At 40.6% G+C, this 22749-nt stretch overlaps 1 protein-coding gene across 5 annotated transcripts; it reads right to left on the reverse strand.

Moving 5' to 3' along the window:
• Window positions 1-1063: 1063 nt before the first annotated feature.
• BIVM (basic, immunoglobulin-like variable motif containing) lies at window positions 1064-17404 on the reverse strand. 5 transcript variants are annotated; one of them, XM_054056953.1, is made up of 11 exons: window positions 17267-17404; window positions 14204-14808; window positions 12619-12745; window positions 11773-11868; window positions 11585-11689; window positions 9975-10069; window positions 8575-8707; window positions 6298-6369; window positions 5352-5435; window positions 3469-3565; window positions 1065-2549 (listed from the first exon to the last, which is right to left on the reverse strand). In XM_054056953.1, the coding sequence occupies exons 2-11, from the start codon at window positions 14691-14693 to the stop codon at window positions 2259-2261; spliced, it is 1590 nt and encodes a 529-aa protein (XP_053912928.1). In that variant the 5' UTR covers window positions 14694-14808; window positions 17267-17404; the 3' UTR covers window positions 1065-2258. The 5 variants fall into 5 exon arrangements, with proteins under 5 accessions (XP_053912930.1, XP_053912928.1, XP_053912925.1 ...); XM_054056950.1 differs by having other exon boundaries at window positions 17148-17282; XM_054056952.1 differs by lacking the exon at window positions 17267-17404 and adding an exon at window positions 16957-17066.
• Between the last annotated feature and the right edge of the window lie 5345 nt (window positions 17405-22749).

Raw genomic sequence — 22749 nt, forward strand, 5'->3', positions numbered from 1 at the left:
TCAACCCACTTATCCCACCAGGGAAATCCATAGGGAAAGCTGCTGGCACTCTTTGCTGGTTCCCAGCAGCAGGTCCCTGAAGACAAGCATCTTCCTTCTTTTGCTAACGCCGGGAGAATTAAAGATGCCACCTACTTTCTGATGAGGTGCGACAGTCTCCAAATCAGGAACAAAACCAAAGTGATTGTAAAAATGAAGTCCCTCACAACGCGCCTATTTAATGATAGCAACAAGCTAATACTGGAGAGAGTCCAGTGGAGGGCCACAAAGATGAGTAGGGACTGGAGCATCTCTCTTACAAGGAAAGGCTGAAAGACCTGGGTCTGTTCACCGTGGAAAAGAGAAGACTGAGAGGTGATCTCATCAGTGCTTATAAAATATCTAAGGGGTAACTGTCAAGAAGATGGAGCCAGACTCTTCTTAATGAAGCCCGGTGATAGGACAAGGGGCAACGGATGCAAACTGGAGCACAGGAAGCCCCATCTGAACATTCCCTGTATTCTTCGAGAGTGGCAGAGCACTGGAACAGACTGCCCAGAGAAGTTAGGGATTCTCCTTCTCTGGAGATATTCAGCACCCACCTCAATGCATTGCTGTACAACTGCTGTAGGAGAACCTGCCTTAGCAGGGGGAGTTGGATTAGATGATCTCCAAAGGTGCCTTCCAACCCCTACTATTCTGTGATTCTCCAAGAGGTGACTCCCTGTTCCTCAGTGCAACTATCATTACTAGGCAAACCTTAAAGATATTTATAGAACTCATTTAAGCCTGAAGTACCCTGAAGAATACAGTCCTCAGCCCAAATCCTGCTTGCAAAATAGTTCCATTTTCAAAACCTATGGATTTTGGTCAGCCATCAGCCTGCAGAATTTGGGAAGTTAGGGATGAAAGGTTAAGTCACAGGCTGCACAGGCGTATGACCAAAGAGATCCTACTTCTAGGATTACTTTACTAAGCATTGGTCACAATCATGATCCTTTGTCTACCTGCTTACCTGAAAAACTTAGCTAAACATAGAGTCACCACTCCTGAGACAAATAAAAAGCAAACAACAAAATAGAAAACAAGTTTTATTGGATGAACAAAAGTTTAAAAGTCTCCCGTTTTTGGTTAACAAAAGCAGCAACCTACAAAACCCCTGTATTTCATGGCAAATCTGTTTATGTCAAAAAAATGAATCCTTGAGCAGGTATGAACATTTGTACACAGAAGTTACAACTGTTGAGGTGTGTTTCAGCAAACAACTCTGATAAATTTCAAATTAGAAAACAAAAATAATAGAAGACTGCACACGGACACCCAAAAAGCCTTGACTTGTTTGCTGGCTGAGAGGTATATCTATCATCAGGGCTGCCAGCAGTTTTCGGCACTTGCATCACTTTCACACAAAATTAAAAGAGCAGCAGAAAAATGACAGAGGTTTTAAGACTGAACAAGGAAAGGAACTGTCAACCAAAAAGATTGTTCAGCTAGCTCATTTGGCTAATGGCAAATGCAGCTTTTTAATACTGAATTTCAGAAGCTTGTGTTAAGTCAGTCCACGCTCTCAAGAGGCTCCAGGATAAGAATTCAGCCACTGTATCCACAAAAACAATAAGGAAGGTCCGTCCTTGAACTTTCCCTGCCACAAGCAATTCCTCTCAGTCTAAAACAGGCATTCAAGCTGACGGAAAAGTAACCAAGACTTACTTGACAAAACATGATTATCCGATCCACAGAAGTCTACCGGGAACTAAATGGAGAATGTACATTCAATCTGTAAATCTCACAGGGTTTTCTAACCTATGCATTTATTCTTTTTTTAAGTCGATATGGGCAGCCTTAATAAAATGGAAAGAAAAGAAAGGCAATGTTTATTTTTACCCATACATCATTTGCAGAATAACCCTTCTTATAAAGTCATATAATAAATTTTCATGCTTTTGAATAGTAAGTATTTTCCATGAAGTCTGTTTATTACATTGACTAATTTCAATCTGCTCTTTTGTTTTCATGGATCAGGACATCATACAATTATTTAAAAAAAATTGATTTTGCTGTCACATTTACTTTCGATTGCAAAAGTACAATAATCTGTGCTTATCTGTCAGTTTATACATCAGATCTCACTCACTGCAACTGTATGATCAGATTTATTTAATAATTACGAAGCTGTATCTTATATATTTCAATTCATATGTATTCTAGGACTAAAGATCCCTAATATGCCTCGATTAAAACTAACTTTAATATATCAACTCCATTATCTAAAGTTAATTTTAATCATTTCCATCATAATCATTGTAACTCTGATACCCACTGTTCCTCCTCTCACGAAGATTAGATTTCTTCCATGTAGATTCCTGATGAAAACCGGCACTGAATGACCGACCCAGCCGTCCATGCTGTTTCTTAGAGATATTGTCTTCACTCTCAGATTTGGAAATTCCTGGTCCTTGTGTTTGGGATTGTTTATCCTGTCTAATGTTTCCAAATGGAAAATTCCAAGGACCAAATCTTTGCCAGTTAAGTCTCTGAAAGGCAATGATGCAATGAAGATTTCCTCCAACCTAATCAAAGCAAAAAGGTTCTTTGTTAAACGCATACAGGCACATTTCTAGCATACACAGATATTCGAAATTAACATCCTGGCAGGTAACAGAATTCTTTAAAAGAGAAAACAAAAAACCCACAACCACACACAAACAAATAAAAAAATACACAAAACCATATCCACAAACAAATGACTCGGCTCAATCAATTTTAACGGTTTCCCACATTCAATTACTGCTGCCTTTCTCATCACTTTGAGTTATTCTTTAGCTGTAATGGGATAGTAAAACTTAGGTTCTGCTAGTCTTTTTAGTCTCCAGCCACTTCTACACAAATTATCTCTTCTGGTCCCTTCTCATCTTATTGACACAGTCTTCCATAGCGTCTCCACATCTGAAATAATCTCTTAAGCCTATTATTTCTCATAGACTTTTAATCTGCAAATCACGAGATATAGCCCTATCTACAGGAAGAAAGCTGTATGTATTGACAGTAAATCCACACAGGATTTATACACAGATTATTTATTTTTGACCCTACACAACTAATTTCTTTCCTGCTTACACAAAGGCAGGAGGTTATGCACCAAAGGATATGTCTGTAATTTGACACAGAGTAATTTTATACTTGCTGCAAGTACATTTAAGCCAACAAGGTCAAATATTGTGACCACTTATATTATATACAGATAACCTGGTTTATCCTAGCATATGCCAGGCTAATATTTTACAGCATCTTGGCCTGCAAGTAAACTCTGCATGTAAGTACCCATATTTGACTTCTGTCTTCAGTAATACTTTGAATGTACTTCATTCAAATACTTCATAATAAATTCTTTTAGTGAGGTTATCTTACCTATGAGGTTATCTGTGCTGAAGTACAAATACGTTCGACAAAAAATCTACCATGACTTTCTTCCCATATTAGTAACTTTACCTTCTTTGTTTTTCGATGCTGCAATCCTCTCTCTAGGTGTCGAATATCAAGATATTCTGGATTTTGTGTGTTTAGGTCAGTGACAATATCTGCCCACCTATGGAATAAGGTTATTAATACTCAGATGGCATTTATGAAACCTCAGCACTACTAAGACTCATGTACATATGCATGCAAATACAAATCTGCAGCTTTAAATAGCCTTACCAGTGATTTAAACATAAATGAACGTGTAAAGACATAAAAAACTCAGTATAAGAGGCATCAAGCTAGATATAAAAGCATCACTTTTAATCTGAGCATTCACAGTGATTATTCCTGCTCTTGGGAAACAGCTTCCAAAATGAGTAATTAGTTGTGTTGCATATCCTTACCAATTCACCAATTGGTAAAAGGAAGAAGCAAAACACAGCTTAGACAAGGAGAAACATTAGTTTGTACTTTATTTAACCTTCTCGTATCCTTTTAAATTATTTCGTTTGAACTCCTGTATGTTTTTATCACCCACTAAATCTGTTCTTACCCAACAGCACTCACTATAAGTCACTCCACCATTCTATTTAACTCCCACCTGTAATAAACAAATAATTCAGTCATTCTTCATTCACTCAGCTCTTCAGAGTTTCACAGCCCCTTCTAGCCCAACTGAAACAAAAATCCTTGCTCCAGACCCCTTTAAGTCTCCACATCACCTTTCCTGTTCTTTCAGTGTCTAACTCTAATGCTACCCTCCTAGTTCAGAAAATCCATTTCTATGCCAAACTTCTGCCCTCCTACCCTAAGCACAGAGCTTTCTGCTAGCTCTCATTGGGACTGTAGCAGGAGGAAGAATGTCTTCACAATCAAAAATACTATTACAAAGCTGTGTATTCTCTATTCATAAACATTCTCCTGTGCCATTATTAGCTTATATATGACAGAGAAAAATCCTGTCAGCAGGATGTACAGCATGCCATTTCGCAGCACAGCAACCATGTGCATAATGTAATTTTTTTTTGTTGTTGTTGCACTTGATTTCATTAGCCCAAAAGACCCAGCTACTTAAGTTACTGACACAGCCGTATCGCTGACAAAATACACACAAAATAAAGCTGTGAGGGTTTTAGGTACTGGCATAAATCTGACTGGCCATGAAAACACCAGATAAGCACTTCAAATAATTTTTCAAAATTGTTAGAGAATACAGAAGGGGAGGGGGGAAATCAAGGTTGCTTTTTCTTTTTTTTTTTTTTTTAAATTATCATGACTATTTTTTCTTAATGTCTCAAGGAAAATCACTCCATAATCAATCAGTGGGGTGGCAGAGAAGCTGTATGCTGAAACTTATGTTTTGGCCAAGGAAGTGGTTTGCTAAGAAATACTATTCTTTTGCACTGTTCCATCATTTTAGATATTAATATTAAGCATCATGAACTAGCATGTCAAGTAAAACCAAGATAGCTGTTACAGTCATTTATCATGACAAAACTAATTGATTGAATTTCTACATAGCTCTCTAGCTCTCTTAGTCTGTATGTCTAGTTCAGACACCAACTTTGTATGAGCCAGACCTCATCAGGAATGTATTATTTTAATCCAGAGATAAGCTAATAACGCAACAGAGTACAGGCTGTACCTGCACCTCTAATGCAACTTGTGTCACACTCAAGCAAGAGAAACAGGCTCTGGCTTTCAGCAGCTCACATATGTCCTACCATGTGATATCAAACTGCAGGGCCAGCCTTGAAGTCAAAACATGAAGTCTCTTGCTACCGCACATTTCTGTTAGAATTACATTATACTCATTTGTAAGAATAAAAAAGTTACTTTTTGACACTTAGTAAAGAAATACAAATTGTTTTGAAAGAAAATGTATTATTTTATATTCTTGCCAAGTAATGTACCTTTTACAGTGTATTGTTGGATGCTTTCTGCTCGGCTCTCCAATTAAGATCCAATATTCTACCTCCTGCTGCAAGACACGGGCTCTGTTCAACAGAAGACACAACCCTTCTAAGATTTATTGTGCATACTAAAAAGATTAACATTCTTTTCTTCTTTTTAGGATTTTCTAACATACACAATTGTTTCCTCAGCCAAATGAGAAACCAGTGCCATAAGTAGTGTGTGCAATTCCACATAGGGAAATTTTTTGTTCCACAAGGCCTGGAAGCAAGACTGAGGCTACTGCTTATTATTTGGGAAGAAGACAGATCTTCATAAAAAATAAAGCGTTGCTCTGATGAAAGGCAGTCTAGTATAAGATGCAAATACAAATATATACACAACAATGGAAATAAGACTTGTGGAAAGCCACACAAAGGTGGAACAAACATCCTTCTCTCTATCAGTGATGTCTAACACAGCCACGAAAGAGCCCCTTCCACTCTTTTTAAACTACACCTCAGGTGAGAGTTGCTCCTAACATCCGTAAGGCAACCTGTATGGAATTCCAAAAGACTGGTGACTTCAACTGCTTCCTCCTAAGCATCCAATACCACGTACGGAAAAATAAAACCCTTGAGCAATACTAGTCAAGTTTGTGAGCAATTTCCAAGAAACTCAAAGCCTGCAGTAACTTCGTCAGGGAAAATTTGTGATAGACAAGGGCAGACTGACTGATGAGATACTGAGGATTGTTCTGTGACTTCCCACGTAGAACTACTCCGTGCTAAACTACACCAGTTTTGACTGTAACAAAACTTGAGATTTTTCTGACTAGGGTGTTAGACAGCATACAGCCTTACTGCTTGCAATTATTTGTTTACTTATAACAAATTCCCTGTAAAATAACAATGTATGCCATCATTGTAGAGACGGGAAACCAAGACACACGATAGATTGACTTACCTAAAGTCACACTGGAAGCCTGTGGTTGAACTGGGAAGTGAACCCAGGTCTCCCGAGTCCAAATCCAGCAACCTAAGATCATACAGGAAGTTGTGGGTGACCTAAAAAGTGTCGCCTAAGCTCAGCCTAGCAATCTACCTACCCATTTATTTTGGAACTTAAACCTTTCTTAGCTTGATTTTTAAAGAAAAGCTTTTCTTTGTAATTAGAATGCAAAACTAGGTAAACAAGAACTGCCATAAAATCTATGGATAGTACTTCCGGAATCTAAACATATTTTTACCCAGTGAGATATTAGAAGATATGAACAGGATGCTCTTCTGGTCTGACTTCCAGCCTAAAATAAGGCTATGAAAGCTCCCTGAACTTATTTCTTCACATCACATTGCTAGAAGTGACCTGTTCCTAGGAAGAAAATCTAATATTTACTTAAAAATAACATCACCAGTGACCGGAAATACACTTCAACAATGTGTGAAGTATTAATTGTTGTTCTCACTCATTACTAAACAAAATAAATTCAAACTAGTTACAAGGCATGTTAAGTTTCCATACAATGCACCACATTATTTCTCAGACTGCATTTTTTATGTAGTAAACAATTATTTTTTTTTTACTTTGCTCTTCCAATGTAGATTCTCAGTAACTGATCAAGTAAGCAAGCCATTAACCTTTTAGTAAACTTCAGCAGACTGGTGCGTTAGACTTCTATTCGGGGTGTATTTTCCATACTCTTCTAACTTGCATGGCATGTCAGTAAATATGGTCTTAAAAAAATTCTGTATTCTTTTGTTCATATACTAAAATCTTTCATTAACCCTATGGTCAGATTCACACACGGAACAAATTAGATTGAGACAATTATGCCTTGTTTCCTCCAAACAATTACCATTTTGAACTCTTAAGGGCAGAGCTAGCATTCTCCATTCCTTGATGAGACTCTACACCTTCAAGACAGTCAAAGGTAAACTACTTGATAAGCAAAGCTCGAGGCTGAGGCTCACCTTAAACCTGTGACCCACTCTTTGCATTATTCAGCATTCCCCACTATTGCTATCTGCCAGTTTTGTCAGGGATTGTCTTCTTAATAAATACTGAGGAACAGTTGAACCTTGAGAAAGTATAACAGAAACCTTCAATACAACCTGTGTTCACAACTACTTTGAGAGGAAATCCAGTTTAATAGGATTCCGTCAATGAGGTAAAACAAACTACTCTCAGCATATCCTACAGCAGCAAATGCATACTTTTGCCTTACAAAAGCTAAGATAAATTGCCTCAAAATTATGAAATTTTTCAGACTTAAAATTTGTGGGTTTAATGAAAGGTTTACCCTAAACTCAGTATGAATATCAATATTATTATCCTCTTTTAAAACTCTACCTAACTGAAACTGTATAAACTATTCCATTATTTTATCCTAAGTAATGTCACCCTGACAAATCTGAAGTTATTCAGGTGATATGTGAATTATTTTTCTTCTAAAAGAACGGGCATATTAAATTTCTTCTGGTCTTTGAAAAGCATTCCAAGTGTTTTTTAAAAAAGCCAAACATACTGTGATATTCCAGAGACTAGCTTCTATTCCCCCTTCCCTACGACCACCACCAATTCTTGGTCACAAATTTTCCAGATATCTTTACTTTTCTGAGCTTTACACTCCAGTAGTTGCAGTTTAACATCACTACTAGCCAACACTACGAAAAAAGTACATAGTCACTATCCTGCAATACCTATACATCTCCTGTTCTCACGATACACAAACACCAGGTTCTGTAAGTGAAGATTTTATCAAGTCCTCTTCATAATGCATTAGTATCACTGTAGGCTTTTTGCTTCTAATTTATAAAGAAAAATCCCAACACACACATATGCACTTCCTTTTTTTCTTTCCCCTCAGATTGTCTGAGAACAGACTTTCCACATAATTTCCTGGCTTTTTGTTTTTCTTTAAACACCTGGCTTTTTTCAGCTCATATGGTTTTATATTTCAGAACAGCTATATTCACTTGTCCTTCAAGTAAATAATTACTCTCTATATATCTGGCTTTAAACAATTTATTAGTTTTCTGTTTAAGTATTCTCAATCTAGTCTGCTTAGTAGCATTTAACTTTAAGTCAATCCTTTCAGATCACACAGCACTTTTTGCTACTTCAGATACAAATGCCTTTACAACATAGACTGAAACGTTACTTAGGGATAAAAATGTTATCAACCTGCAGAAATTTTTTCTGTATGTTTCCTCCACTAAAATAAGTATGAACACAGTATCTTACCTATAGGCTTTACTAGCTTTTACTGGGGTTGCTTCAAATCCAATAGGGCAAAAATAATGGTTTTGGCAATGGTAGATGTAAGCCATTGATTCATCTTTCAGGCCACGTGTTAGCTTTGCAAGGGCCCCTGCAGCTACAAAGAAAGATCAGGTTACAGTCCAGAGTGCTTTGGAACCTGCATAACATATTCAGCAGAAAAGACCTATTTGATAACATAAAATAGTTACACTGCTTTTTAAATTAGAGGACATAACCTGACAGGTATGCACAAAACACAGTTTTGATTTCAAACTTCGTATCATTTAACTTCCTGTCTGGTACAAAAAGATAACATCTGCCACACAGTGTGTACCAGGGATATGCAATATAAAGTAATCAGATCAAATTCATATTAAATATTATTTGTTCTGAACAGAAAAAAAAAAAAAAAGGATCAAAAGTATCTCTTAATCTGGGAAATACACACTGCAACACAATGCACGCCGGTGCCCCAAGTCAGTTGTAGCACACCAACGACACTACAAAAATCCTTGAAAGCTTTTGAATGTTTTGGTGTCACGAGCTTCTTGGAGGTTCCTAATCTCAAGCACACATTTGGGTGTACAATAGTTTGTGACTGCAGTCTCAGTTTCAGGAAGACTAGAAAAGGCACTGAAACGTGACAGAATTCTCAAATGGGACACCAAGAACAAAAAAAACTATTTCCACTTTAATGATCTCTCCCTAAACTTTTCAGATTGGTTTTATTCTTTTAAAGAACACTGCAGTTAGAAGATAATTACTCAGACTACACTGAAGGCTAATAAACCGTATGTGAAAATATATTTTTTAAGTAGCACACTTAAAAGTAGATATAAGAATGCAGCTTCATAAGCTAATTGAGACTAACCACCTAACTTTCAGAGACAGATGTTGCCTGAAGTCAGGCAGAATGGATGAGTTCACTAAAAAAAAAAAATGCAATTTTAAAGTAAATATAAAACATTTATTAAAAGATATTGATATTTTTGAGCTGTCCATTCTAAATTTTTATACAACACAGATTTCTAAAATGCTGAAATAAAAATCTGTTGCTCTTCCAGTGTATTATAGCAATATCTTCCAGGACACCAACACAGAACCAGAAGTGCAGTGTCTTCCTGCATACTTCCAATATTCCAGTTTTATGAGTGCAGAATATCTAGCTCACAATACATTTTATCAAAACAAAAGTACAAACGAAAATTTTAGCAAAATAAGAGAAAAAGTAAAACCAGAAAAACAAGGCAGCTTGGAGCTATTTGATAGCTCATCTCAAACTGGAAGTACTACTTATATAATTTGTCCTGTCAAGTACTACACATGGCAAGATTTTTCAGTTTATATACTGCAAAGTGAATGCTTTACAATTGGCTACGTACCAGTTTCTCCAGCAGTCTTGTTCTTCCCATGAGGTTTATACAGAACATATGAGCATCCCTTGATATGGAAGTGATCATTTATTTGCCTAAACCATCTGAAACAACAAGCTTAAAGATTGTAGTAACTCAAGACTTATCAAATGCAATTGTCTCTCCTCCCACTTTTCCTCTGCCTGACAGTTTAGGAAAAAAAAAGTCTTGGTGTGCCACTAAATACCTACCATACTACAATACAGTTTGTAGATGACCGTGGTACCTTAATACAAAGAAAAAACTTAATATATCCTGGAGACATAAACAAATATTCAAAACCTTTTCCTTTGTTTTGCTTTTTCAGACCCAACACAGACCCACAATAACTAAGGGCTGGATTTGAAACATTGGTCCTATTGCGTTCAGTCCAGTCACTTCTAACTTTCAGTTATTCAACCTTTAGAAAGGCATTTGAATTCTGAAATGCAAGGCTTCAACCACAATTTGCAAGCTACACAAAGGGAATCTTATAAGACACTAGAAGGCAGGACTTTGTGCATATCATGTATGCTTCTGTCAAATCAGCTTTACAATGCTCAAGCATTACAGGAGTCCCAAATCCTCACAGCAGCAGTTAAGTGAGAACAGGTCTGCAAAGAAGATTTTGTCTCAGATATTCACTTTTTCACACTGGAAGATTCAAATTCACATCTCTGAAGATAATACTTCATAAAATCAGAAAGCTATGTTGGGTGATGGAGTTGGCTCCCAGACCTCCTGTTTTCCAGTCTACTAATTACTTAAAAATTACTGGACCAGCCAGGAAAAAAAAACCTAATAAGGGTAACTTTTCTGCAGTGCACAGGGCACTCAGGGTGGGAAAGGAAGAAGAATGACAATTTTAACTTTTGTTTCTATAGGCTGTTGACATAACGAGACAGAGCATTTTATCAGCTTGGTCTGTAGGGGTTGCTGTAGCCCGACACACTCATGAAGATACAGAAATTCTGGACCAAAGACTCCTAAGGCAGAGAAGGAAGTTTTCATGACGCTGTTCAATGATCCAGCCAGTATGCTATCCTTAAAGAACAGATGGCTGCCACATTTTTTCAAATCCAGTACCTACATTCTGTGCCAAACCGTATATATTGCCTTCAAAAAAATACTAACTAGGTCAAATCCCTGTTTCACAAGTTGCAAGAACACTGCAGAGTTTGTAAATCTCACAGAAGGGTTACACACCAAAGCTCCATCAAGATGCCCAACAGTCAAGTCAATTACCTTTTTAGGCTGTATAAGAATCATTTAACACACATTTTCAAAACGAGGAAACTGAGGGCAAAGAAAAATCTTGCCAACCAGGAGACCATATTCATTAGAGTATCACACAACCGTTAAACATTCTGAACAAAAAAAAAATCAAATAAAGTTTCATGTTCACCTGATCTGTGTAGCAACATTGCACTATATGAAACAGAGCAAAAGTTTCTTTGGGCACTGTCAGAGCACCCACGTATGCTTCATTATTCTAAAACTTAAGAGAACTAACTACTGCAGTTTTGAAGGTTCTCTCTCTTAGTTTTATGTTATGTTTGCATATATTAACAATTTAGCTGCATCAAAAGAACCAAGCATACCTCATTAAAGTTGTATTTCCAGTGAAGGGACCAAATCTAATCTCCTCAAATGGGGGCTGAAAGCCCAGTATATTCAAAGCTTCTTCTTGAGTAATAGGTGGTAAACTTAAAAAAAAAAAAATAGTGTTTAATAAAGTAGCAACATATTTGAGACTCTCTAGAAGCAAAGCAGTCTACGTTTGACTTACCTTCCAGCTCCCAGTGTACTATATAAGAAATTCCAGCAAGACACTAAGGATGAAATTCCACAGGAAGTCTTGTATTGAGGTCGGCTAACACAGTACCTGAATCAAACAAGAACCGAAACACAACAGTCAGCATTTCTTATTTAGCTACAGGAGTAACCTGAACTACTTTTCTGTGTGCCATGCTAAATGTTTTTATGTCATCTGTAAGAAAAAGAAAAGTATTCGCTTAAAAAAAAAAAAAAAGACTGGAGCAAATACGTTAACCAATTTCTTTAAGTTTGTCTGATAATACTACCCCACTTCATACAAACCAGTGAAATTTCTAAAAGCCCAATGGGAGTTCTGTACAAATACTCCTGTCTGAAAAAATGGTTCTGTACTAATATTATGTACAGTTTGACCCAGTCTCTTCCAAAACGTGAACCTGTAGTAAGCTACATCTGATACAAGTGGTACAGAACTGACAGTTCTGATCAGGTATTTCTGAGCCGAAAGAAAAATCAGGACTAAGACATATCACCACTATGCTTAATGTTACTTTTTGCCTGAACACAATAATGCATTTGCATAGGTTTTTTTAGCCAATGAATCTCCACGTATTTTTTTCCTTATTAAAAGAAAAAAAAATGTTTAGAAAGAAAAATGTATTTTGAATTTCAAGAGATGAGAGGGAAGCTCTCATTCTTCTTGTAGAAAGTATGATTTAATTTCTGAATGCTTAACGTATCTCTATTTCTAATCAAAAAAAGTATGAAGACATTATTAAGTTTGAAATCGGATGCACAGTAACAGCATTTACCAACAAACTGCACGGGGATAATCTTAAATACAATTCATAAATACTACCATCTCCGGAGGTCCAGCACTTTCCTCTCCTTTACATCTTCAAGAGCAGAACGCTGAGGACACTCTCTGCATTGTTTGCTTTTTTTTTCTAGAGACTTTTTCTTTGTCGCTTGTTTCTTCATATTGCCTGTAAAATATATTAAAGAAACCAATGAATGTCTAGTTTACCTTTTATATCTTTCTTAAACTTTTTTAGTAACAGCATGCACCTCAAATAGAAACGGTGGTTGCACCAATAAGTGCAAACTTGGACTAAACAATAATTGAAGGAAAATGCTCAAATGCATAATCAAGATTTTCCAAAGTTTAGTAAAGCAGCCATTAGATCGGTAAACAACAAGGTTTTTTTTCTGAAAAGGATTAAAGATGACCTGACCAACTGTTTAGCGAGAGCAGTCAATCAGATTATCGTAATGCGTTAAATCAACCATCCCATAAACAGACTTTCAAACCAGCATGGACTTCCATCTCCTAACACTAGATGTACAGGTAAATAAAACTAAACACCTTTTCACAGCCAAGCTCTGTAAACAGCTATGCTTTCTGATGAAAACTTACATGCAAATCCAGTCAGAAGAAAACACCCTGAACATCTTTTCCTATTCGTAAGCCATCTTAAATTAAAAGCCACCTTGAAAATTAATAGAGTTGGGTCACCTGCTAGAGCAGGAATATTTCTGTCCCATTCTGAAGCCATCATATCCAAATTAAATATACCACATATATTTTAGCAAAATTCACCATCCTGTAAGATACTAACATTTGTTCCATATTTTTACAGGTACTACATATACATATAAAAAGGCAACAATAATTTGCTAACAGTATCCAAGTTTTGCTAATAGATACACTAATAGATGAAACAGGAACTGGACTAGCTAGCCAATCCATCAATGAGGAAATCTACATCCAGCTCTAGATTACCAAAGAGATTACAGGATAAAGAAAACTAAGTGTGTATGCAAGTGCTTGATTCACAGATGCAATCTGTGAAGAGGTAGGTAAAGAGCACAGGAGGCAGCAAAGAAGCCAGTTTTAAAGAAATGGGCTCCCTAACACTGTATGGACATAGCAAATGAAAATACAATTCTGTTACAGAAAACTGCTTTCCTTGGTAAATGTAATGATTTAAGTTATTTCTTGTCATAAATAAACCACCTCTTTAATTTCAAAATACGTCTCTTAGGTACTCTGAATCATTTCCGCAAGTGACAAACATATTTAACAGGTAAAATTAATCACTGCACAATACACTAGGCTCTACTAAAAGAACAGAAAAAACACCCCAAAAACCCAAGGAAAAACAAACATACCAAACCAGAAGCCACCACAAGCACCACACACAAAAAAAAACCCCACATGTAGTAAAGCAGAAGCTTAACTTGTTTTAGAGCCAGTTCCCAAGGCAGCTACACTTGACTTACACGCCTCCTCTTTCTCTCTTTTCCCAATGAGAAGGTTGTTTGCCATGACATACAGGCTTTTCTACAGCACTTCCTCAAGAGATACTTGTGCTGACCAGACACCCCCCTACAAGCAAGGGGTAAATATGAAGCCTTTTAATAGCACAAGATAAACCCCTCACCTGCTTTGTTCTTCAGATTTGTGGTCATGCCATTGAACTCTGATTTGTCGATTTCCCATGCCAGAGGGAGCTTTCCCAGACTGCCAGGCAAGCTGTCCAAGTTACCATCTTCATTGTAGATTATCTCTGAAGCACCAGTCTGAACGCTGAGTAAGCTAGGTGAGTTATTTCCAGCATTTAAGGCAGCACTGCCTGACAGACAGGCACTAACTGAAGCACTTGGGCTTTTACAAATAGATGTTACTCTGTTTAAAAAAGCATAGTCTGAGCAGATGGTATAAAATTTCTCTCGTGTATGAGTCACAGGACATCCCCATGGATAATGCCCATCTTCCCTAGACACTAAGGACACAGTGGAGGCATCAGATACGCAGTATGATTTCATGGGATTATGAAGAGAAGCTTCTGGGGATTTTCTCCCAGGTTTGTTTTCAGTGTTTCCATTATTTCCAGAACCATTCTCCTTTTCATCTTCTGAAACGTTAGGCATTGAATGATCGTGAAAGAGTATGGAACTGCTAAGAATATTTTTTTCTTTATGTTTTAATTATAACAGAGTTTGCATCATTGCCTCCATTGCCTCTGCAAAGCTACTGACAAGGTACCTGAAAGAAAACAAGTTGTTAGCACAAGTGTCTCAATTAATATCAGGCATACAAAGATTATTTTTTTTTAATTCACAAGATCCATCGTGTCTTTCCCTAAGTCCTCTAGAATTCTACAAACAGCACTTTCTATTATTTATGAGGTGCCAACAGCACACATCACAGTGACACCATGATGGAGACACTGAGCAATTACGCTTATAAACAAGGACAGGAGTTAAAAAAAACAGAATAAACTAAACCACACACCTCCCTACATTTGCAAAGCTGTGGCTGATCACTTCTATTTCTTTGAAATCCCAATACCTTGCATATCATAGAATCATAGAACAATTAGTGTTGGAAGGGACCTTAAAGATCATCTAGTTCCAACCCCACTGCCATGGGCAGGGACATCCCACGAAATCAGGCTGCCCAAGGCCCCATCCAACCTGGCCTTACACAGCTCCAGGGTAGGGACAGCTACAAATTCCCTGGGCAACCTGTTCCTGTGCCTCACCACTCTCATAGTGAGGAAATTCTTCCTAATGTCTAGTCTAAATCTGCCCCTCTCCAGTTTATACCCGTTCCCCCTCATCCTATCCCCACAAGCCTTTATGAATAGTCCCTCTCCAGCTTTCCTGTAGGCCCCCGTCAGGTCCTGGAAGGTTGCTATAAGATCTCCTCTGAGCCTTCTCCAGGCTGAACAAGCCCAACTCCCTCAGCCTGTCCTCGTAGGGAAGGTGCTCCAGTCCACCGATCACCTTTGGTGGCCCTCCTCTGGACCCATTCCAACAGCTCTATATCCTTCTTACGTTGAGGATTCCAGAAATGGACACAGTATTCCAGATCAGGTCTCACAAATGGTCCACAAAACAATATATGGATCACAAAACAATTTATGCAAAATAATAAATCAGAGAGGCAGCAACTTAAGAACACTTAATTCTGAAAAATCCTGCATACTTTTGCTGTGAAGTTCAAGCTTACAGAAAATTACAGTAACTATTACCTCTACTGACTGTGAATTGACAACACTACCCTCAGTCTGCTCCACTGCTTCACTTGCACGGCTCTTAAGGGTTCTCTCTAATTTTTTGCATCTCCTATTCTTCAACATGTGAGAAAGAAAACTGTCAGATTTTATTTATAGTAGCTCAGAATTACCAAAAACAAATTTAGAAGGCTGGCTTGGTTTTAATGATCTTTTTTAAGAAGCAAACTGATAGCACACGTCATCTGTCATCTCAGCAGCTTGCACGTCTGTGATGCAAACACAGATTCTGCAGATGGAAACTCTGGCACGCAGGACGCGGGAGTTTCACTCCAGAGCAGCCTCCGGCAACAGCGATTTCTGGTCACTGAACTGAACTGAACCAGCACAATTCTTCTTTAGACTAGACATAAGGAAGAATTTCTTCACTATGAGGGTGGTGAGGCACTGGCACAGGTTGCCCAGGGAAGCTGTGGATGCCCCATTCCTGGAGGTGTTCAAGGCCAGGTCGGACGAGGCCTCAGGCAGCCTGATCTAGTGGGAGGTGTCCCTGCCCATGGCAGGGGGGTTGGAACTAGATGATCTTTAAGGTCCCTTCCAACCCAAACTATTGGACGATTCTTCCTCTGCCAGAAGCGTCTTTCAACCAAACACAACCAGGGCTCCACTTGATGGGTTACAAGCAAATATCAAAACACACGCATATACTCCGCACCTGCCAGCAAGGAACATGCCTCAATTTTACCTAGCAGCCCCTCCCACCAGCAACTTGAGGACTCAACCACCGGGGATGCCCGCACAATTGTCCCAGGGGATGGGACGTTTGGGGTGGGGGAGGAGGAGTTGGGTTTGGTTTGAGGGTTTGGGTTAGGGTTGGGAAAGGCTGGGTTAGGAGGGTTGGGTTAGGTTGGGGTGGTTGGGTTAGGTTAGGGGGGTATGGGTTTGGGCTGGAGGGGGGTGGGTTTAGGTTAGGGGGGTTTGGGTTAGGGGGTTGGATTTGGGCTGGGGTAGGTTTAGGGTGGGGGGATATGGGTTGGGCGGTTGGTTTTGGGCTGGTGGGGTTGAGGAGTTTGGGCTTAGGTTGTGTGTGGGGGGGTGGGTTGGGGTTGGAGCGAGGGGTGGTTTCGGGGGAGGGTTTGGGTTGTAAGCGGTTTGGGTTTGGAGGGGGCACCCACCCTCAGCACCGGGGAGGGGCTGGGGCGCCGCCACTCGGCTTCAGAGAGAACCGCTCCGGGCTGGGGGCAGGGCTCGCCGGGAGGGTTCTCCCGCTTCACAGCGCCTGCGAGGGGCAACAGCGGCGTGTTGGGAGAAGGGGTAAAGGCGCCTGCCTGCCCGGGCGCCGCGGCCCGCACTCCCGCCCCGTTACCTGCGCGGCGCCGCCTGCGTCGCCTCCCGCGGCCGCGGCGAAGCTCGGGGTGGGGGGGCGGCGGCGCGCCGGAAGCAGACACGGCGCGCGCGGGGGGAGGGGGAGCGCCGCGCGCTCACCTGCGCCCACACCGCCCCCCGAGCCGCCGCCGGACCGTACCAACTCCCGCGGGGGGGGGAGGGAAGAGCGGCTCAGGAGGCGACCGTGTTTTCAGCCTCCCCCCGTGGTGTATCAGAGGAAGCGGCTGCGCGTCTCACTGTAAGAGGCACCGCTAAAATCGTGTCGTGTCCCACCCCCCCCGCCCCCTGTGGTCTCGTCCCCGCGAGCGGGGGAGGAGGAGGAGCTGGGAGATGGCGGAGCGGGAGGCGGATCCCTCCGCGCGGCACCGAAAACGCCGGCAAATCGATTCTTTACGACTCGTTTTGGAGTTTTGGAGAACGAGCATCCTTTATCAGGCCTGGGCAACGCAAGGGAGCCATCTCCATCTATCCGGTGCAGCGAGAAAAGAGCTGAGGACGAAACGTATTTCCCACTCACACGCATATGGATGAATTCTCCCACAAATCTTATACATATTCTTTTACTTCCCAAGGACTAATTTTAATGTTATTAGGAACTTCCTAACGGTCAAAACTCTTGCAAATTAGGAACTTTGGAGCCAGCTCTGCCTGACCTTGCATTTGGGATAGGGAAAGGCTGCAAACGGAGGGGATTCCAGAAGAAGAGACATCAGTTTAGCACAGATCACACTGAACACAAGAAGTTAACATCTCCAAAGAATGAACAATGTCTGCTAAAACACTGAAAGAAAACTTGCTGTCTGAGGGACATTCTAACTTCCAAAAGATACAACAACTTAGATGAAACTTTACATTAGCTTAAATCAAAAATATTCCACTTTCTGTAATAGTAATGACTTCTTGTATCATGCATGGTGGGCCTCACTGTAGGGAGCTGCTGTGCACATCCCAGCTGGCGGCTGCACTTGTCCCTGGCCTGAGCAGGGCAGGCAAGGTGCAGCTGTGGGTGCAGCATGGGAGTGTCTGGAAAAGCAAGATGGAGATGGGAGAGCAAGTGGGAAATGCTTGTTCACAGCCCAGAAAGCCAAGCGTATTCTGGGTTGCATCAAAAGAAGTGTGGCCAGCAGGTCGAGGGAGGTGATTCTACCCCTCTCTTCCCCTCTTGTGAGGCCCCACCCAGAGTATTGCGTCCAGTTCTGGAATCCTCTACATAAGAAGCATATGGGACTGTTGGAATGGGTCCAGAGTAGGACATGAAGATGATCACAGAGCTGTAGTACCTCTGCTATGCAGGCAGGCTAGAAGACTTGGGTTTGTTCACCCTGGGAAAAAAAAGGCACCGAGGAGACCTTAGAGCAGTACCTGAAGGGGGCCTACATGAAAGCTGGGGAGGGAGTTCTTCCAGGGACATGTAATGATAGGACAAGGGGGAATGTCTTTAAATAGGACGGGGAAAGATTTAGACTAGACATTAGGAAGAAATTCTTGACGATGAGAGTGGTGGGACACTGGCACAAGTTCCCCAGGGAAGCTGTGGATGCCCCATCCCTGTAAGTGTTCAAGGCCAGGCTGGATGGGGCCTTGGGCAGCCTGATCTAGTGGGAGGTGTCCCTGCCCATGGCGGGGGGGGGGGTGGAACTAGATGATATTTAAGATCTCTTCCAGCCCAAACCATTCTATGATTTTATGCTGCATGGGTGAGTGGAACGAGACAGGTTGCATTGCCTGCTAGGTCCCTGCCTGCTCTGGGCAGGAAGCTCCAAATGCCTTTGGAAATGTGAAGCTGTGTTGACTAACAGATGCATAGCTGCAGAAAATCACAGTGGAAATTGCCCAGCACCTATGGCCACCTGCAGCGCTTTGCAGGTGCTGAGTGAAGCTGCCTAGCTTCACAACAGCTGACAACAAAACCAGTGTGTGTGTTGCAGGCTGGGGGTGAAGACAGAGCCCACTCTTCTATGCCTGCTGCCCTGTGTGATGGAGGCGCCTGGCTCTGCTGTCCTGTTGCCATCTGACTGAAGTGAGCTTGGCTGGGCTGACAGCAGGTCTGGCTCACCTGTGACACAGGTACCTCTCTTGTTCAGGGTAGGGAAGGTGAAGGAGTGTAACAGTGAAAAGTGGATTCCCCTGGGAATGAGGGACAGACATCTGGACCTTCTGTTTGCACCAGGTTTCTCTGAGTTTCCTTCTGCCCATAGTAAGAATACATGTGCTGCAAATGAGTTTTTTTAGACAAAACTTGTATTTAAATAAAAGTGCAACTTAATAGAATTCAATGGTAAGATCACATTGTTACTTACTGCATGGAGTGTGCGTCTGTATATATGTTTATAGCAAAAGGATTATATGTGTGCACCCAATTTCCTACATCACTTAGCTAAGATTTCAAAGTTTCATAGTGCTTATTCTCAATTTACTTAGATTCCCATCTGGGCATACAATGTGAGTTTGCTTCAGAGTTCAAATCCGAGGTTTCGTTAAGCAGACTTGCAGGCATCGGATCTTTCCATCTAGATGTCCGGTATTAGTTCACACTGAAGTTAGAATCTGAGGTTTCACAAAGTAGATTCTCAGGCACTGGATTTTATAAAATAAATAATTTAATAAAGGGATACAGCAACACAGTTTACTCTGGGGAGAGAGGCCAACATGAACCAAGAAATCCCTGGGCATTGATACCCTTACACACTATTTACCCACCTCTCATGCATTTGTTCAGTCCAGCAGTAATTTTGGGTTTGGGGTCTTCTGGTTCCTCCTTGCATTCCTTTGCTGTCTTTCAGACAGGTGCTTATCTTGTCTCAGTGCAGCTGGTGTTGATGGTCTGTATACTTGAAGCCTCTGTATTTTCCTGGTTTTCGTTGATTATGGAGGTCGTGTTTTGCCTGAACAGGTTGTATGCACTGGGAAAGTTTTTAACTGGAAATCTCTAACTTGTAGTCTAGTGCTTCAGAGCAAGCCTGGATACTCATGGTAAGAAAGATCAGCAAACAACATACTAAATCACACGATGTTTTAACTCGAAATTATTTATTCTATTTAAAATGTTACTTACATAAGTTAAACAACTAATTTCTGCTAAAGAGGGGAATTGTCAGGTGTGCAGTCCAGATGCTGTCCAGGGAGGATCCAAATGGGGCTCAACAGCAAACTGTCACTGGTGAAAGATCTCACTGCTTCGAGAAGCACTCGAGAGGAGTCCCAGCGCAAGATGAGATTATCACCATGCAGCCACACTGCCCAGCAGGGAGACCTCATAGAAGGCCCACTTGGGCTGTCACGTTTATGGGATAAAAGTGTTTGACTCAGTCAAATTGCATACAACAGAGCTATGCATGAGGCTCCTTATTAGTGAACTAAGCTGCTGCTGGTTTGGCTAAAAGGTGGAACACATCCATAACAGTGTGTAACAAAAGTGCTTCAAGAAATCTGTGTAAAAGGACAAAAGATTATTTCTGATAACAGTGTCTGGAACAGCTGACAGTTATTTCCCTTCTCATATTCACTGCAGTCAGCATATTTTCAACATGAAGAAACATAAGGATGCTGAAGACGTGAGTGAATCACTTTCAGTAGTGCCACAATTATTTGAAGTTTATTTATTTGTAAACACTCAGATTTATATTATTAAGTGATTGCTTTTGTAACAACATAGTTATAAAATTTACAATAAAAAACAAAACAGAGAGATAAAAATTTACATAGTGGCCAGCTGACAGAGGATTCAGTGGTAGTGATCACAGCCCACGGAGCCCCTACTCAAGGCAATCATTTCTGAGAGGTGCTGCAAATAATGGAAAGAAGAATTCAATTTCTCCTCAAATTTTAAAAGGTTTTTGATAGTTTTTAGTGGTCAGGCAGAGCAAAGGGGCACAAGTCCTCTATCACTTGTTGACACAGCCAAGTTTGCCATCCCCTCGACAGGAGACCTAGATCAGTTTCAGAATTGGGAGTGGCTTCATCCCCAGGCAACATGCCTCTTGTAATGGAGAGTGTCCCTTATGCCTTTGCCAGCTGGAAGCCTGTTGAGCCTTTGTTGGCCAACAGCCTTTGAAGTAATTAAACAATTATGCCTGCGAAGCATTTTTCTCTGAGCCAAATTATAGGCATTGGGATAGCAGCAATGTTGCCTTTGCCAGCCAGGATTAAAATTAGGTTGCATGATTTATTTTACAGCTTGTTTGGGTGCTGATAAATAGTGCTAGATCTGCAAACAGATTCCCCGAGCTGTGCTTATGTGGGGGAAGAAAAGCTGAGGAGGTAGGAGGGCGGGAGTATGTCCCCTTTAGTTCATTGCTGCTGCGCTTTTTTTAACGTACCAATGCCACCCAGCTGGGAAAAGGAAGGATGTTCTGTGAATTATATAGTTATGAAATTTCTGTTAAAATAAAAGCATCTTTAAAGTTCCACTAAAGGAGACTGGCTTGCCTCATACAACAAAACATAAGCTGAGGAGTGTAATTTCAGCCTGTAAAATACATCAAGAAAGTGAAGATAGAGAAGGAAGCGGAGCTACGGAGTCATGGATATAAAATAGGGCCTGCATGGATTTTTAGACTGGAAATTGCAAATCTTCTAACTGCTGAATGTCCTGAAAAGACATGCCAATGGGAATAGCAGGAGACAAAAACTATGTCTTTAAAATTTGGAGCTTGATAACTATTTAAGGCATTCGGGGATTAAATTGCTTGTTGAAAAGACTACGCTCATTGACCCAAGTGGTCCTTTCTCAATTTGCAATTCTCTCAATGTGAGTGAATTTCTGTGTGCTTTTCTATAAACATATTTGCAGTATTTAAAAATGTTAAATACAAAATCTGTTCAAAATTCATGACTCCTTGATGATAAGGCTTAATTTTCCACATTGTTACCCTTAGGAAGAGAAAAGCAGTGAAAAGCAAAATTTAAAGTCTCTTTTGGGATCGATGTTTTCCCATAAAGAAGCCTTAATTGTGAAATGAGGTTTCTGTAGGTAATTCATGGAGAAAAGCATTTGAGTATGTGTGTGTACATATGTATAGAACAGCATCAGTGTTTCATGCTACCTTTCTGCAGTTTGAGGTTGGACCATTTGATGGAAGAAGGGCTCTTGGGTTGTCCAAGGCATGTGCTGGGACACTGCCCCTGTGGCAGCTGGGCTAGTGGCACCAAGATGGTGCCCTAAGCATCCAGATCATAGAATCATAGAATGGTTTGGGTTGGAAGGGACTTTAAAGATCATCCAGTTCCAACCCCTCAGCCATGGGCAGGGACACCTTCCACTAGATGAGGTTGTTCAAAGCCTCATCCAACCTGGCCTTGAACATCTCAAGGCACGGAGCATCCATGACCTCTCTGAGCAACCTATTCCTGTGCATCACCACCCTCACAGTAAAATGTTTCTTCTGATCTAAATCTACCCTCTTTCAGCTTAAAACCATTACCCCTTGTCCTATCACTGCACTTCCTGATAAAGAGCCCCTCCCCAGCTTTCTCATAGGCCCTGCAAGGCTACTATAAGGTCTTCCTACAGCCTTCTCTTCTCCAGGCTAAAGAAGCCCAACTCTCTCAGCCTGTTCCCTATGGGAGGTGCTCCAGCCCTC

This window comes from Cuculus canorus, chromosome 1 (assembly GCF_017976375.1).
Source record: "Cuculus canorus isolate bCucCan1 chromosome 1, bCucCan1.pri, whole genome shotgun sequence".
Taxonomy (NCBI): Eukaryota; Metazoa; Chordata; class Aves; order Cuculiformes; family Cuculidae; genus Cuculus; species Cuculus canorus.

What these genes read in the sequence shown, in the direction of transcription:
- BIVM (XM_054056953.1), bottom strand. Translation starts at nt 14,693, where the DNA reads ATGCCTAACGTTTCAGAAGATGAAAAGGAGAATGGTTCTGGAAATAAT. An exon ending in AAATCTGAAGAACAAAGCAG is followed by an intron (nt 12,746 to 14,203) that starts GTGAGGGGTTTA and finishes TATATTTTACAG; the next exon opens with GCAATATGAAGAAACAAGCG. An exon ending in AGCATCGAAAAACAAAGAAG is followed by an intron (nt 2,550 to 3,468) that starts GTAAAGTTACTA and finishes TGCTTTGATTAG; the next exon opens with GTTGGAGGAAATCTTCATTG.